We start from the raw sequence: 15,714 nt of genomic DNA, 5'->3' as shown, positions 1-15,714 counted from the left end.
AGCTTCCCTGCCCAGCTGCCTGTTCTCCATCTACTCTTGACTTTTGCAGAAACTTCGGTCTTTCATTCACTCGGCCACAGTGGAAGCAGCCATATTTGCTCAGTAAGACCTACTTCCTGCCCTCAGCTGATTGGACCAGGTATGACCACCTGACCCGGGGTGGGCCAATCAGAATTTCCCCTATGGGTATCTGAAAGCTCTAGGTTTGGTCTGGCTATTTCCCCAAGGAAGGCAGCCGAGTTCTGCCGGGCAGGCTGGATGGCAGGGAGAGAGGAATTATTGGGCCCAGAACGGCCTGGGTCCCTCTGAGCCCCTCAAGTCAACAGCCCTGTCCCCTCTATCTTGAGTCCGATGAAGGGAGGGGCAGCTGCCTGAGGTAAAATCCTGGGCTCTCCACCTTGTCAAGCTAAGGTCAAACAAACCACTCTCAAACCCCAGGACAAAGCAGAGGGAGTAATTGCAGAGACTCTCGGGAGTCCACCTTTCTAAGCTTCTATGCTTCAGAACCAAAACCAGAGGAAAAAGAGACAGCCGTGAGCCAATATTTGTAATCACTTCCTTTTTGGGGTCATGGGCCCCTTGGAAAATTTCCTAAAAGATCTCCTGAACTAAGAGAGTAGCCTTGATGTGTGCTTGGGTCTGGGTTGTGCCTTTTCTTCAGGGAAGCAGCAAGGTATGCTGCACTGATCATGTAGCAGGGATGGGGAAAGCAGGCTGAGGGGACTTTTGTTGAAATTGGCTGACACTCTCTGGACAGGGTAAAGCAGGCAGAAAGGACCCATTCTTTGATCTCTTTCTGTCTTAGTTTTCTCCTCTGTAACCTGGGGATAAGAAGAGTAGCCTACGTCTCGGACTCTTAGAAGGATTACAGGACTTAGCATGTGCAGCACTTAGATGAGCATCTTAGTTAGCTGCTCAAAAATGCTGGGAATTATTATGGTTTTATGGGCATTATGGCTGCTGTGGTGGCTGCTATTGCACTGGGAGGATCGGGAATCACCCTAATGCAACACCTCACCCTCCAAGGTGGATGTGCCATGGGTAGGGAGGCGAGAAGGAGAAGGTGGGTGGACACTTACATTGAACTGATCATTGCAAATATCTTTAGCCTCTTCCAATGCAATGAGAACAAAGGCTGTGAGGGACACATCCTTCTCCTTATTCTCCTGGTAGCCACCCTAGAATGGGAAGCAGGAAATAAGGATAGTATCACCACTATGTCCCCACATGCTGACCAAACCTCTTGTAGGGTCAGCAGGTCAAGGCAGGGGTGAGAATCTCCTCAGTGTCTCTCCCTAGGTGGGCCACACTCTTCAATATTCACTCATTCAGCAATTGTTGCTCATGCTGTGGAAAAGATGGTGGGTAAGAACCCAACACCAGTCCCACCCCCACAGTGCTCCCCATCTAGTAGGGGAGACAGACATGAACCAATTGGCTCACCAGTAGACATATCGTAACAAATTGGTGAGTGCAGTGCAGGAGGAGAAGTGGATGTGGCAGTGAGATTGGAAAGTGGGAGTGTGACTCAGTTGGGGAGATCAGGAAAGATTTCCTTACAGGATGACCAGGGTTGGCATGCCAGACAGTGAGAACAGCATGTGCAAAGGCCCCGTGGCTGGGTAGAGCAAGGCTCCTTTCAGTGCAGATGGCATGTGGATGGGGGTAGGGGGACGGTGTGAGACTGGAAGTCTGAAAAGTCAGGCTAAGGCAGTGATTCTCCACCTTATGCATGCATCAGCATCATATGGCGGGGGGTGGGGGGCTTGTAGCAACTGATTCCTAGGCCCTCCTCCTGAAGTGTCTGATTCCTGAATCTCGAGTCCAGCTTTGAGAAAATACATTTCTAACTAATTAGAAGGTGATGCTGATACTGCTGCCCTGGAGACCACATTTAGAGACCCACAGCTGTGAGTTGTTCTATATTTTCTGAATGAAGGGGGAGGGACTTCTGTTTTGCACTAGATTCTGAAGGCCTCTAGTCTTTCAGATGGAATAGTGACACTCTCATCCAAAGGGCTAGCCTTTCTCCTGTCTATCCTGTGACTACAGCCACCCCTCCCCCCAGCCTGCCCTAAACCCTTGCCTCTTACAGTCATTTCTTGGTCAATTACGGGCGAATCTTCCTGGAAGACCCCGTCGGGTTTCTGCCTCTGCAGGATCAGCCATCTGACAGCTCCGCAGATGACATCGGCCTGAATGACAATGAGATTGGCTGCCAGAGAGAAGACCTTGACCACGTAGGCTGTCAGCCTGTGGGCGGCACAAAGCGTCAGCCAATCGCCTCCGGGACCCAGAGACTGCCATTCCAGGAAACCAATGAGCAGAGAGGGGCGGGGCCTACAGGCTGGCCCAGCTTCCCCACCCAAGGCAGGGGCCAGCCTAGCCACAGGGGGCGCTTGATGTCCACAGGCCACGTGGCACCTCAAGGTGGGCGGCTCATTGGTGTGGGCTGAGGGTCCATAGCATAGGGCCCTTGGGGCGAGACCTGGTGGGACCACCCAAGGCCGCCTTGCTCAGTGGGGTGCCAGACCACTCACCAGGTGCTGGCTTTCCGGTTCTGGAAGGCCGCAAAAGCCGAGTTGTCTTGTCTGAAGGCCAGCTGCTGGGAGTACCCTGCAGGGAAGCCAGAAGTGTCTCCAGAGGAGCAGGGGCTGAGTGGAGGGGCTCAGGGGACAAGGATTCTCTGAGGGGTTAGACAGGGGTTCAGGGAGGAATGAGGGGGCTCAGGGCTGAGCAGGGAAGTCTGCTAGAAGAGCGGAAGGGGCTTCTAAAAGGGGAAGGAGTTCTCAGAGGAGAGGGGTTCAGAGAGGCGAAGGATCTCAAGGGGGTTCAGGGCAAGGGGGCCTCAGGGAGAGAGGGAGTTCTAGAGGGCTCAGAGGGGCCCAGGGTCTCAGAGAGGGCAAAGGTCAAGGGAGGTCTTTGAAAAGAAGGGATCCTGAAAGGGGAGGAGCTTAGGGGAAGGGCATGGCCTGGAAAGGGGCCTGGGTCTCAGGGAGGACCCTGCTCTGGAAGTAGCTGGAGCAGAGAGGGTCTCCCAGGCAGACCCACCCTTTTTGATGAGCTGTAAAGCTTCCTTTCGCTTTGTGGGTCCCAACTTGTCCCACTGCTCCGTTTGGTCCAGGTAATGGACGGCAATGACCGTGGGCGTCATGCTTTTCATGTTCTGCTCCCCGGAGCCCGTGGGGGTCACGATGAGGTTTTTCAGTCGCTCCGCGTCAATGGCATCCTCAGTCAACTGAGCCACCGGGGTCCCTGCAACCGGGCGGGAGGACAGGGCTCAAGCAACTCACCCACCATGGGGTGGGGTGAGAAGGGTCAGGGCTGTCCCCAGCGATCCCAGGCTCCAGGCAGCCAGTGCCAAAGAGGTCAGGGGCAGTTGGGGGCTGAGGGGACGTGATGGTAGGAGGTAGGAGGCGGGGGTAGGGGAGTGGGGAGGGTGTCTACATTTGTAGGGAAGGGGGTCTTATGCTTCACAGAAATCTGCTCCCTGAGCCTCTCGTTACAAGTGGCAAATTAATTCCAGAGCAATCGTCACCAATACTTAGATCATGCTTCATGCTGTTGCCAGGCGCTGTTCTAGAGAAACATCATACAGTATCTCATTTAATCCTCTCAACAAGCCTTTGATATAGGTACTATTATTCACCCCATCACAGATGAGAAAACCAAGGGTCTCTCCCCAAAACCTTACAGCTTACAGGTTACAAGGTGCTTTTCCAGGAACTTCTTTTCCCTTCTGGCTCCAGTCGTCCAACTCAGGCAATTAGTTCCAGAATTTCCTGCTCTTGAACTATACTGTTGCTCATTTAAGCTTCTCTATCATCAAAGGCTATTTGCTGAACTAAATACTGCCTGGAACCCTGTATAAAACAGATCAGGGAGGTGGCCTGCTGTTCTAGCTGTAGTGGAGGCAGGGGATGCACGGTAGCATATACACCCAGAATTCGGAGAAATTAGGCCCCCTTCTCCAGAGCTGTGCCTTCCTGGGCGAGGGTCAGTGGCAGCTCACCTTGCAGGAGGATCCTGGTCTCTGAATCTGTGTCTGGTACCTGGTCACGGAGGTTTGTGGCGTGGATCTCTGCTCGCTGCACTCCGTCTGCCAGTGGATTGGAAGGACCCGTGGCTTCACCCTCTCCCACAAGGCCCTGCCTCACCCCCTACCCCACACCCCCAGGTCTCAACCCTTCTGCTGTGGCTGACTCACTTCTGCCCCGGTTTTCTGGATCCAGTGTGTGAACGGCCACAATTTTTTTGACTTTGATTCCTTCAGGCTGAACAGTGTTGGGATGGGATGGGGGAGGGGGAAGTCAGGTGAATAAAAGAACAGACACAGCTGATCAGCAGGGCATGGGCACGATGGCATCACCCATCCTAGTTCTGTGACTGGGAGTCAGTTTACCCCACTGCCTCTCAAATGTCCTTAAAATAAAAGAATGTCATAAAGTGCTGAGTATAATGCCTGGCACTTAGTAGCGCTCAGTTAAACTAGGGGCTATCTTATTATCAATGTCCCAAGTGAAGCTCTCCTTCCATGCTGGACTGCTGCTGTTTGTGCCCTTCCATCACACATTCTCCTTGAAGCTGGTACTAATGCACACATTTTCCTTTGGAGACCCAGTCTCCTCCATGGCATGCTGGTAAACATTTGATAGCCACCTCTCCAGGAAGAAAAGATCCTGATTTGTGGCACTGGCAGTTTCCATCCTGCGAATATCCCTGCCACGGTAGATTTCAAGCTACCAGCATCAGAGGGTGCAGAGTTGGGAGTTGTGGACACACTGGCTCTGGGGAGCCTTGTGCAGGCTCCAGCGCCCTCTTGGGTTTCTTCCCATGTTGCCACACTGGGACCCCTGTTAAAGGGATAATTAAGATTGTGCTCCTGGGGGTGCCTGTGCGGCTCGGTGGAAAAGCATGGGACTCTTGATCTTGGGGTTGTAAGTTCAAGTCCCACATCGGGCGTGGAGATTACTTAAAAATAAAATCTTGGGTCGCCTGGGTGGCTTAGTTAAGCGTCTGATTTCAGCTGAGGTTATGATCTCACAGTTCATGAGTTTGAGCCTCATGTTGGGCTCTGTGATGACAGCTCAGAGCTTAGAGCCTGGAGCCTGCTTCAGATTCTCTGTCTCCTTCTCTCTTAGCCCCTTCCCTGCTTGCACTCTGTTGTCTCTTTCAAAATATGTAAATATTTTTTAAAATAGAAAAAAATAGGGGTGCCTGTGTGGCTCAGTCGGTTGAGCATCCGACTTTGGTTCAGGTCATGATCTTGCAGTTCGTGGGTTCAAGCCCCGCATCAGGTTCTGTGCTGACAGCTTGGAGCCTGGAGCCTGCTTCCGATTCTGTGTCCCTCTCTCTGCCCCTTCCCTGCTCATGCTCTGTGTCTCTCTCTGTCTCTCAAAGATGAATAATCGTTAAAAAAAAATTAAAAATAAATAAAATCTGTTTAAAAAATTCGAGTTTGGTTCTATTAAAGTCAGAAAAGAAATATTATGGTAAATTCTGGTATGAGTATAAATAAGACATTTCACTGTAAAATAACACTGTGAGTTTTAAAGCATTTGCTTTTCAATGTTTCAATATTTTTTCAATTACTTTAAGGTTTCGGGGGAAAATTAACCACCAAACAATTTCAACCATTAAAAAAAAGACACGTGGATGGGAGCCTTCATTTTTCCATTAGCTTCAGGCTCCGATTATGGTTTGACTTGGCACTGTCTGTATTTAAAATTTGATCTTTTGTTCATCACAGGTTTTTTGGCATTAATTTTGATTCCTTACAATATTGCGTTAAAAGATTGTTACCCTCATGACCTCACGTTTTGCTTGAAAATATTAATAAAGATGATAGGAGGCTTTTATTTTTTATTTTTTTAAAAAAATTTTTGATGTTTATTTTTGAGAGAGAAAGAGACAGAGTGTGAGTGGGGGCAGGGGAGGGGCACAGAGAGAGGGAGACACAGAACCCAAAGCAGGCTCTGCGCTCCCCACTCAGTGCAGAGCCCAACACAGGGCTCAAACTCATGAGCTGTGAGACCATGACCTGAAGTCAGATGCTTAACTGACTGAGCCACCCAGGCACCCCAGTCACCTGCAGGCTTTATTTTTATTTATGACTTGATCTAGTATTATTTTTGAGAATGTTCATCACTAAGAAAGTGTAGAAATGTAACTGTTCCTCACTTACTCACCCTAATCCTGGCCTTGCTTCCAATCTTGCAGGACTCTCAAACATCCTAAGCTGGACACTGGACACTCTTGGTGTCTCAGAGTCAGTGTCTCCAACCTGGGTTGACAGCATGGGGAGACAGGAGCCTCTCCCAAAGGACAAGGCACTGCAGGTGCCCCAAGGACTCACCACGACCTTCAAGAGTTTCTTGACACCATCCATGAGGAAACGATTGTCGACAGCAGCCTTGACCTCCACGTTATGTAGGCCGACCTTCAGAGGCACGATGAGAAAAGGCACAGCTATTGAAGACTTGGCTGGGATGTTCAGAATCTGCTGATATGGTTTCTTGGCGGTGGCCAGGCTGCAGAAGGCTGGGTTGTAGAGCAGGGTCACCCTCGCCTGCCAGGGAAAGAGTATCAGTCAAGGGGCATGTGCCATGGTTCCCCCCCACACCTGCCATCTTCCAAGCTCTCCACCATACCTCTGCCCCCGCGGGAACCCACCTTGAGCTCCCCAACATCCTGGTAATTGTAGAGCACGGCCTGGATCTCCACTTGCTCGTTGCGCACGACGGAGTAGGGTAGCCGCAGGTCGATGAAGAAGTCTTGCATCACCGTGACCTCATAGGGGTCAGCCACGCAGATCCCTGCCCAGGAGTGGAGTGTCAAGGGAAGGAGGTGGACAGGCTCTCAGTGCTTACCCCTCACTGCGGGAGCTGTGTCAAGCTCAGCCTGTGTTTGTGCAAGCCCAGGGGCTAAACAATTGCACAGGTGACACATTAGCGATAGTGGTGGCAGCTGGGAGTCACTGTCATGTACGGTTTCCATTTTCTTCTTGTAGTTTTACTCATAGGTAGGTGTGCAGGGGGAAGGGCTCGAGCACACCCGAAGGGTCCATACCTGGGCCCTCCAAAATGGTAGCCTGAGCCCTCTCTGGTCCCTGGTCACTTGGAATGTGGCTAGCTCAGAAAACTCTTTAACACATGTTTGGAACAATTTGCATACGCCAACCTACCTTTTCAGCTGTACATTTTGCAAATCCTACAATACAGATCAAAGTATTTCCAATGAAAGGCTAGGGGCGCCTTTCCACTGACTGGCTCAGTCAGTGGTGGGTGTGATGCTTGATCTGGGGCCATGAGTTCAAGCTCACGTGGGGTGTGGAGATGACTTACAAATAAAATTAAAATCTTAAAAAAGAAAAATCGTAGCACCCTCATTGAAACGTTCTGCAAGTATAAAATATATGATACATCAGAGGCTTAGATGATCAAGTAAATGCATCTTTCATAATTTTGAGGTATTAATAGGTTATTCTCAAATATGAACAGATGGTTATAACATTATTATGAGTCTGATGATGCTTTTTTCAACATATTTTTCAACATATTTTTTAACATATTTACCACATGTTGAAAGAATAATGTTTTGGAGACATCTGGTTAAAAAAATGTACAATAAAATTGATGTCACCGCCTCTTTTTTTATGGGGCTACCAGAAGATTTAAAATTACATGCATCATATTTCTGGTGGACAGTGCTGATCTACAGGAGTAAAAATGACTGCAAAAGCGATGGTTAATTTGTGATTCAACAGCTACTAGGTTATATTCAAGCAAAGGGTTGATGCAAACAGAATTTGCAAAAGCATTATCATATTGAAATGTTACACTAAAAAAATAAATAAAAATAATGTTGCACCAAAGGTGTATTAAAATTTGGGGCGCCTGGGTGGCTCAGTCGGTTAAACGTCCGACTTCAGCTCAGGTCACGATCTCGCGGTCCGTGAGTTCGAGCCCCGCGTCGGGCTCTGTGCTGACAGCTCAGAGCCTGGAGCCCATTTCAGATTCTGTGTCTCCCTCTCTCTCTGCCCCTCCCCCGTTCATGCTCTGTCTCTCTCTGTCTCAAACATAAATAAACGTTAAAAAAAATGTTACACTAAAAAAATAAATAAAAATAGTGTTGCACCAAGAAGTGTATTAAAATTTGGAGCACCTGGGGGCGCCTGGGTGGCTCAGTCGGTTGAGCGTCCGACTTCAGCTCAGGTCACGATCTCGCGGTCGGTGAGTTCGAGCCCCGCATCAGGCTCTGGGCTGATGGCTCAGAGCCTGGAGCCTGTTTCCGATTCTGTGTCTCCCTCTCTCTCTGCTCCTCCCCCGTTCATGCTCTGTCTCTCTCTGTCCCCAAAATAAATAAACGTTGAAAAAAAAATTAAAAAAAAAAAAATTTGGAGCACCTGGTTGGCTCAGGTGGTTAAGCATCTGACTCCTGATTTCAGCTCAGGTCATGATCTCCAGGTTCCTGAGTCGGAGCCTGGCCTCAGGCTCTGAGGTGATGGTGTGGAGACTGCTTTGGATTCTCTTTCTCCCTCTCTCTCTGCCCCCCCCCCCACTCTCTCTCAGTCTCTCAAAAATAAGTAAATATTTTTAAAATGCAGTTAAAAAAGAAATATATTATAATTTAATAAGTTTTGTGTGTCTATTCTTCAGTGTTGAAAAAAATAGAGACTTGAACAAAATCCTTATTTGCTAACCTACAGTCATTATTCATCATTCTCGGGGGGTCTGTTATAGTCATGGGACGTAGTTATCATTTCTTATCTACTATTCATTTTTACATTTTTTTAATGTTTATTTATTTTTGAGAGGCAGAGCTGGAACGGGGGAGGGGCAGAGAGAGGGGGACACAGAATCTGAAGCAGGCTCCAGGGTCTAAGCTGTCAGCACAGAGCCCGATGCAGGGCTCGAACCCATGGACCATGAGATCATGACCTGAGCTGAAGTCAAATGCTCAACCGACTGAGCCACCCAGGCGCCCCATGTTTTCACATTCTTAAAGCCAGATTTAATTTACTCTGGTGGGTGAAAAACCAGCTTTTGCACCACAAACAGGAGGCTACCTCCAGGGAAACAAAACAGTTTTGTTTTGTTAAATACTGGCCAGCTCACGTTGTGCCTGCAGAAAGCAGACCTGCTCTCTCCTTGCTAATCCAACTCAGTCAAGACCTACAGAGGAGATGAGGACATCCTTGCACCAGACTTCGCTTTTCCCTTGAACAAGCTGGAAGGAGCGAGAGAGAACCACACACAGAGTGACTTCTGACACACCATCCGTGTTATGTTTGAGGCAGAGAAACGCCTACTCTCCGTGACCCTGGAAGGACAGCTACATGTCACCGCATGTTGGTCCAAACCCATGGAAGGTACATCACTGAAAGGGAACCCTAGCTTTTGACTACAGTTGATGATAATGTATCAGTGTTGTCCCAGGGATTTTGGCAAAGGTACCACCTAATGCAAAAAAGGGGTAGAGATGGGAATTGGGGGGGAATTGAGGAGTGAGTGGTAATTCTCAGTTGTTTCTGTAGACCTAAATTGTTTAAGAAAACCCATTAATTAGGGGCCCCTGGGTGGCTCAGTCGGTTGGGCGTCCAACTTCGGCTCAGGTCATGATCTCACAGTTCATGAGTTTGAGTCCCGCGTCAGGCTCTGTGCTGACAGCTTGGAGCCTGGAGCCTGCTTCAGATTCTGTGTCTCCCTCTCCCTGCCTCTCCCCACTCATGCTCTGTCTCTGTCTCCCTCAAAAATAAATAAACATTAAAAAAATTTTTAAGAAAACCCATTAATTAAAAAAAAAATCAACCAGGGTGCCTGGGTGGTTCAGTCAGTTAAGCGTCCAACTTCAGCTCATGTCTGATCTTATGTTTTGTGAGTTCGAGCCCCACATCTGGCTCTGTGCTGACAGCTCAGAGCCTGGAGCTTGCTTCAGGTTCTGTGTTTCCCTCTCTCTGCCCCTCACCTGCTCGAGATCTCTCTCTCTCTCAAAAAAAAAATTTACAAAAATAAAATATGTTTGGCTTCAATAATGACTCACACTCATCGAACATCTGTAATGTGCCAGGCACCATTTTAAGGGCTCCACACTTATTAACTCAAAAAACTCTCCGCACAACACTTTGAGTGGCTACTATTTGTATTATGCCTGTTTTATGGATGCACACAGAGAGGGTGAGTAACTTGACTCAGGCCACACAGCTGCCTAGCGGACGACCTGGGATTTGAATCCAGGCATTTAAGCTTGAGAAGCTCCCTGCTTGTAACTCTGCTGACTCTTTGCATTCATGGTATCTCAGGAGTCTAAAATTTCCAAGTTCCACTGGTAACCATCCTAAAATATAAATTCTGAACCTCTAAGATGGCGTTCCTTAAAGGTTCATCCCCTGGTGATCTTGGGCAAGTGACCTGCCTTCCCTAGCTTCAGTATCCTCATTTGTCGGAGAATAAATGTACCAACCTCAGAGGGTTCTTGTGAGCACTGAATGAGATAATGTGTTGGGAGTCAAAAATGGTACCAGGTAAAGGGCGTCTGGGTGGCTCAGTCAATAAGCATCTGACTCTTAGTTTCGGCTCAGGTCATGATCTCGGGGTCTCGTGAGTTCGAGCCCTGCATTGGCCGGTAGCTCAGAGCCTACTTGGGATTCTCTCTCTCTCCCCGTCTCTCTGCCCCTTCCCTATTCACGCTGTATCTCTCTCTTAAAATAAATAAATAAACTTAAAAAAAAAATTGTACCTGGTAAAACACAGCGTCCAACATGAGGCTCAAACTCATGAACCGTGAGATCATGATTGGAGCCTAGTTCAGACACTTAACAGACAGAGCAACCCCAGCCCCCTAACATACCTCCCTTTTAATGTTTCAATATTTTTTCACCTACTTTAATGCTCAGCGAAAAAATTAACCTTTAAAATGTACCTAAATCAGGCATGGGGGGGGGAGGGGCACACACATTTTCCGTCTTGCCTCAAACTCCGTGATGGCTCAGCTCAGTGCTGGCTTCTATTTACAATGGAGATATTTTGTTCATCATGGTTTTTTTTTTTTTTTTTTTTTTTTGCATTCACGTTGATTTTTTCAAAATGATCACATGAAAGTATCACACATCTGCCTTAAAATTAGTGCCTCCCTCTCCTCACCCTGCTCCAAGGCCTGCCTGAGACCACCCCCATTAGGCCAGGGCTCCCCAGCTCCCTGTGGTGGGCCTCCTACCCCCTGGTTACCTTTTTTTTTTTTTTGCCAAGTTTCACAATCTGGCCGCCAATGTGCCAATCATACATTTCATCCTGCTACCTCCTTCATATTTTAATGGATTCACCCATCACCCTGTCAACACCACCCCTTAAGCGTGTTTGTTGTTGCAAATTATTCTGTATGATAGTACAATGGTAGACATATGTCCTTATATCTGTGTCCAAACCTGTAGATCGTACAACACTGAGAGTGAACGCTCATGTCAATGATGAACTTGGGGTGACGATAGGCGTGTCAGTGTCACGAATACGCCATGCTGGTGAGGGATGCTGATAGTGCATGTCTGCGCGAGGGAGACTGTGTGCGTCGGGGGTGGGTAGACTGGATGTATGTGGGAACTCTCTGTACCTTCCCCTCAATTTTGCTGTCAACCTAAAACTGCTCTCGAAAGAAAATCTATTTACAAAAGGTGCTGACTCGTCACCCACAGAGCAGGATCTGACACCCCCACTTGTCACCTGGGAGCAGTGTGTCAGCCACCAAGAAACAGGGGATCTCTCTGGATGGGATGAGAAAATGCCCAATGGCCCTGGGATCCCTGACTCGTGAGCATGGGGCCACCACCTTCTCTCACCTTTCTTGTTCGACAAGCTCACCGCCAGAATCTCCCAGGTGGTGATGGAGTCTTTCAAAAATATATTCATGATCTTTGTGGAGATTCTGGATGGAGGAGAAGTGGGGATATTAAAAAGAGGCAGGTGTCAGGGGCCTGGGGGGAGAGCTGGTGTGGAGGGGCCCCAAGGGGCAGGTTGGAGGGAGGAGTGGGGGCTGGGCACACAGAGGGAGCCTGACTCTTGATTTTTTTTCTAGGCTGGGTTGTGGGGTTGCCCAGTGATTCCAGAAAAGAGAGGCATGGGGTGCATGCAAACGAAGTGGTCCAGATGGGGCCGCTATAGCAGCTGGCCTGGGGGGGGGGGTTAAGGTGAGGGGGTGTCTCAGCCTTACCCATCTTTCTCAGGTTCACTGAGTTCCTCTATGCGCCACAGCCAGCTCTCAGGGAACTGGCTTCGGGAAATGATTTCCTCTTCCAGGATTATATCCTCATCCAAGTCACCTGGGAGGCACGGGTGAGGAGGAGACAAATCTGGGTTGAGGACAGACCCATTTCTCCACTGTCCCCAGAGATACTTATCTCTAAATGGCTGAAGAGGTTCCTACCAGAAAAACACACCCATAGTTCCATGATGGCCTGGGGAGGGGGGCAGTCATGTTTGTCTTTATTGCTCCTTTCTCCCCAAAAATACCATTAAAAATGACATTTTACAACTGTGTCGGTATAGGGGCAGAAATAGTCCAGGCTAGGACTATTTCCCCCTGCTCTGATTTTCATAGAAATGAAGCATTTGTGTGAGCATCTAAGTAAGCATAGTGTCTCCCAGGCTCCACTCCTGCTACATCTGATGGTTATGGCCCCCAAGCAAACAGGTGGCTCGAGAGACTCCCCAGACCTGTTGGTGACCCCGGGCAATGGGGTGGCCTTTTGAGCAAGCCTGACGCCATCAGCAAGTAGACCAAATGGGGCCAGAATATGGTTCAACCCTGTCTGGGCTTTGCTCAAAACATGAGGGGCAGGTTGTAACATGGCTTTCGGTCTGCCTAATAACAAAGTAGGTGAAATCGACTGATGCCTAAATCCACCCATATTCTGGAATAATCCAACAAAGTGCATGTCAGATACAAACATGCAAGCAACTCTCTGTCTCACCCCCAATCGGCTAAAGAAATTACACAATTTGGGGCACCTGGGTGGCTCAGTCAGTTGAGTGTGCGACTTCTGCTCTGGTCATGATCTCATGGTTGGTGAGTTTGAGACTTTCACCAGGCTTGCTGCTGTCACTATGAGCCTGCTTGGGATCCTCTGTCCCCCTGTCTCTGCCCCTTCCCTGCTTGCATGCACACACACTTTCTCTCTCTCTCAAAAAAACACATTAAAACAGAAAAGACTGGAGTCAAGATGGCAGAGAAGTAGTGGGACAAGGATTTTCCTGGTCCCTCAAACACAGCTGTATTGAGGTCAGAACACTTGGAACACCCAGGAAATAGGTCTGGGGAGTGATAGAAACATCTCCACAGGTGGAAGGAGACAGCTTGGCAGGACTGAGGTGCATGTATGTGGATTGGGAGAGATAAAACGGGCAGCATAGGCATGGAGGGGAGGGGACCCCTTCTGTGGAGACACAAAAGGGAGAGAAAGAGGCTGTAAGAGTATGGCATTGTGTTCGGACGAGAGAAAAACATCTCTGGACCATGGAGGGGGAATGAGAAATATGGAGAGTGCCAGTTTGTACTTTGCAAAGTCTCAGGAGTTGAAGATTAGAGTTTTCAGGGGTGCAAGACTTTCTCTTGCAGCTTGCAGTGTGCACATGCCTCGTGGAGAGGGAGCCAGCCCCGGGGCCCAGTAGCGATCTCAGGGGTGACTGGGAGAGAGCAGTCCCCACCCTGGAGTACTGTGGGAAGAGGGTTTAGTGCCACCCCAAGGAAAAAAGACCCTGCAGGCATCAGCCGTGTAGGCTGGGCAGAATGGTGCTACCCCAGAACCGAGTCTGTGAGGTATGGGATTCTTTAAGGCATCTTGTTTTGAATCCCATCTGAGCATCTAGGAGGTGCAGGAGACTGTGGAACAGGACAAGCTGGCCCCCACTCTCCCTGCACTCCTCTATGAGGACAGTCTGAACAGCATGGTTTGAGACACTTTTCTCCCCATCACCAACATGGTGGGGCTTCAGGGAACAGGACAGCAGCCCCCAGTGGAGGCAGGACCGGTTTACAACAAACCCCGCCCCTCCATGCCTGGTAACAGCTTAAATACTGGAGCAGGACTGACCCTGACCAGGCCAGACAGCCTCTCCTCCAGACCAGCACAGCCAGCGGTCCTGAGCACCAACAGGCAGCTGTCCTGCAGTTTTCTATGTTAGTCCATTTTGTTTTGTTTTTCTTTTTCTCTTTTCTTTTCTTTCATTTTTTCTCTTTTCCCTTCTTTTTACCTTCCTCTTTTTATTTCCTTTGGAATCACGATCATATTTTCTGATTTGACTTTTGGTCAAGTCTCTCTCTCTCTCTCTCTCTCTCTCTATATATATATATATATATACACCCCACCTAGTTTCATTCTCCATTCTGTTTGTTTGTTTGTTTGTTTGTTTAGTCAGGCATTTTTCTCTATTGTTTTTACACCTTTTCTGTATCTCTTTATTAATTTCCCCCCTCTCTCTCTGGGTTAAGCCATATAGTTTCTTTGATTCTCTGCCTGGTCTTTTTTTTCTGACCCTTTCATTTTTTTATTTGTATGGGAATCAGGCTTCCCTCACCTTTCCTTTTTCCAGGGCTCCTTCAGTGAACAAATCAAAACACCCCTGGTGGAAGGTCCAAACCATCACCACTATGAGCAGTGGGACAGAACAGCCAAATATGCAACAGAGTGCATGATCACACTCCACAAACACTTCTGGAAGTCCCAGGACCTATTCTTAATATAGTACGACTTGCAGGTGCAGGACACATAACAAGCTATTAAAACGTGCAAAAATCAGAAACCTAGCCAAAATGATGAAATGGAAGACCTCTCCTCATGAGAAATTCCAGGAATAAATGACAGGCAGATAACTGCTCAAAAAAGATATAAACAATATATCTGAACAAGAATTTAGAATAACAGTCATGAGACTGATAGCTGGGCTTGAAAAAAGCATAGGAGACACCAGGGAATCTATTGTTGCAGAGATCAAAGACCTATGAAATAATCAAGAAGAATTAAGAAATGTTGTAAATGAGATGCAAAATAACCCAGCTGCAGTGACAGCAAGGATGGAAGAAGTCGAAGAGAGAATAAGTGAAATAGAAGACAAAATTAATGGAAAATGATGAAGCTGAAAAAAGGAGGGCAAGGAAATTACTAGACCATGAGGGGAGATTTAGAGACCTAAGTGATTCTGTGAAATGAAATAATAACTGTATCATAGGAGTTCTGGAAGAAGAAGAGAGAAGGAAAGGGGCAGAAGGTTTATGTGAACAAATTATAGCTGAGAACTTCCCTCATCTGGGGAAGGAAACAGGCATCCAAGTGCTAGAGGCACAGAGAACTCCCTTCAAAATCAACAAAAAATGACATATCATAGTGAAACTGCAAAATACAAAAATAAAGAGAGAATTATGAAAGCAGCTAGGGGAAAACGGGCCTTAACCTACAAGGGTAGACACATAAGGGTAGTGGCAGACCTGTCCACTGAAACTTGGCAGGCCAGAAGCGAGTGGCAGGAAACATTCAATGTGCTGAAGAGCAAAACTAGGCAACCAAGAATCCTTCATCCAGGAAGGCTGCCATTCAGAATAGAAGGAGAGATAAAGGCTTTCCCAGACAAACAAAAACTGAAGGAGTTTGTGACCACTAAACCAGCCCTGCAGGAGAGCGTAAGGGGGACTCTGTGAGTGGAAAGCAGCAATGACTACAAGGGACCAGAG

The 15,714-nt window shown here is 48.1% G+C and overlaps 1 protein-coding gene across 1 annotated transcript in view; it reads right to left on the bottom strand.

Moving 5' to 3' along the window:
• The window catches only part of LOC147583825 (complement C3-like), a 45,151-nt gene that overhangs the window by 11,455 nt on the left and 17,982 nt on the right, over positions 1 to 15,714 (bottom strand). The window contains exons 18-27 of the mRNA XM_086699300.1: positions 12,202 to 12,310; positions 11,831 to 11,916; positions 6,673 to 6,815; positions 6,356 to 6,568; positions 4,208 to 4,274; positions 4,013 to 4,099; positions 3,052 to 3,255; positions 2,541 to 2,616; positions 2,094 to 2,253; positions 1,080 to 1,178 (exon numbers count right to left, since the gene is read on the bottom strand). Of these exons, the coding sequence (XP_086555426.1) occupies positions 1,080 to 1,178; positions 2,094 to 2,253; positions 2,541 to 2,616; positions 3,052 to 3,255; positions 4,013 to 4,099; positions 4,208 to 4,274; positions 6,356 to 6,568; positions 6,673 to 6,815; positions 11,831 to 11,916; positions 12,202 to 12,310 (1,244 nt within the window). The remainder of the gene's footprint in view (positions 1 to 1,079; positions 1,179 to 2,093; positions 2,254 to 2,540; positions 2,617 to 3,051; positions 3,256 to 4,012; positions 4,100 to 4,207; positions 4,275 to 6,355; positions 6,569 to 6,672; positions 6,816 to 11,830; positions 11,917 to 12,201; positions 12,311 to 15,714) is intronic.

Source organism: Puma concolor, chromosome A2 (assembly GCF_028749965.1).
Source record: "Puma concolor isolate L17-30 chromosome A2, mPumCon1.1.hap2, whole genome shotgun sequence".
NCBI lineage: Eukaryota > Metazoa > Chordata > Mammalia > Carnivora > Felidae > Puma > Puma concolor.
The sequence above is the reverse complement of the archived record's forward strand: the minus strand, read 5'-3'. Positions and strand labels throughout refer to the sequence as shown.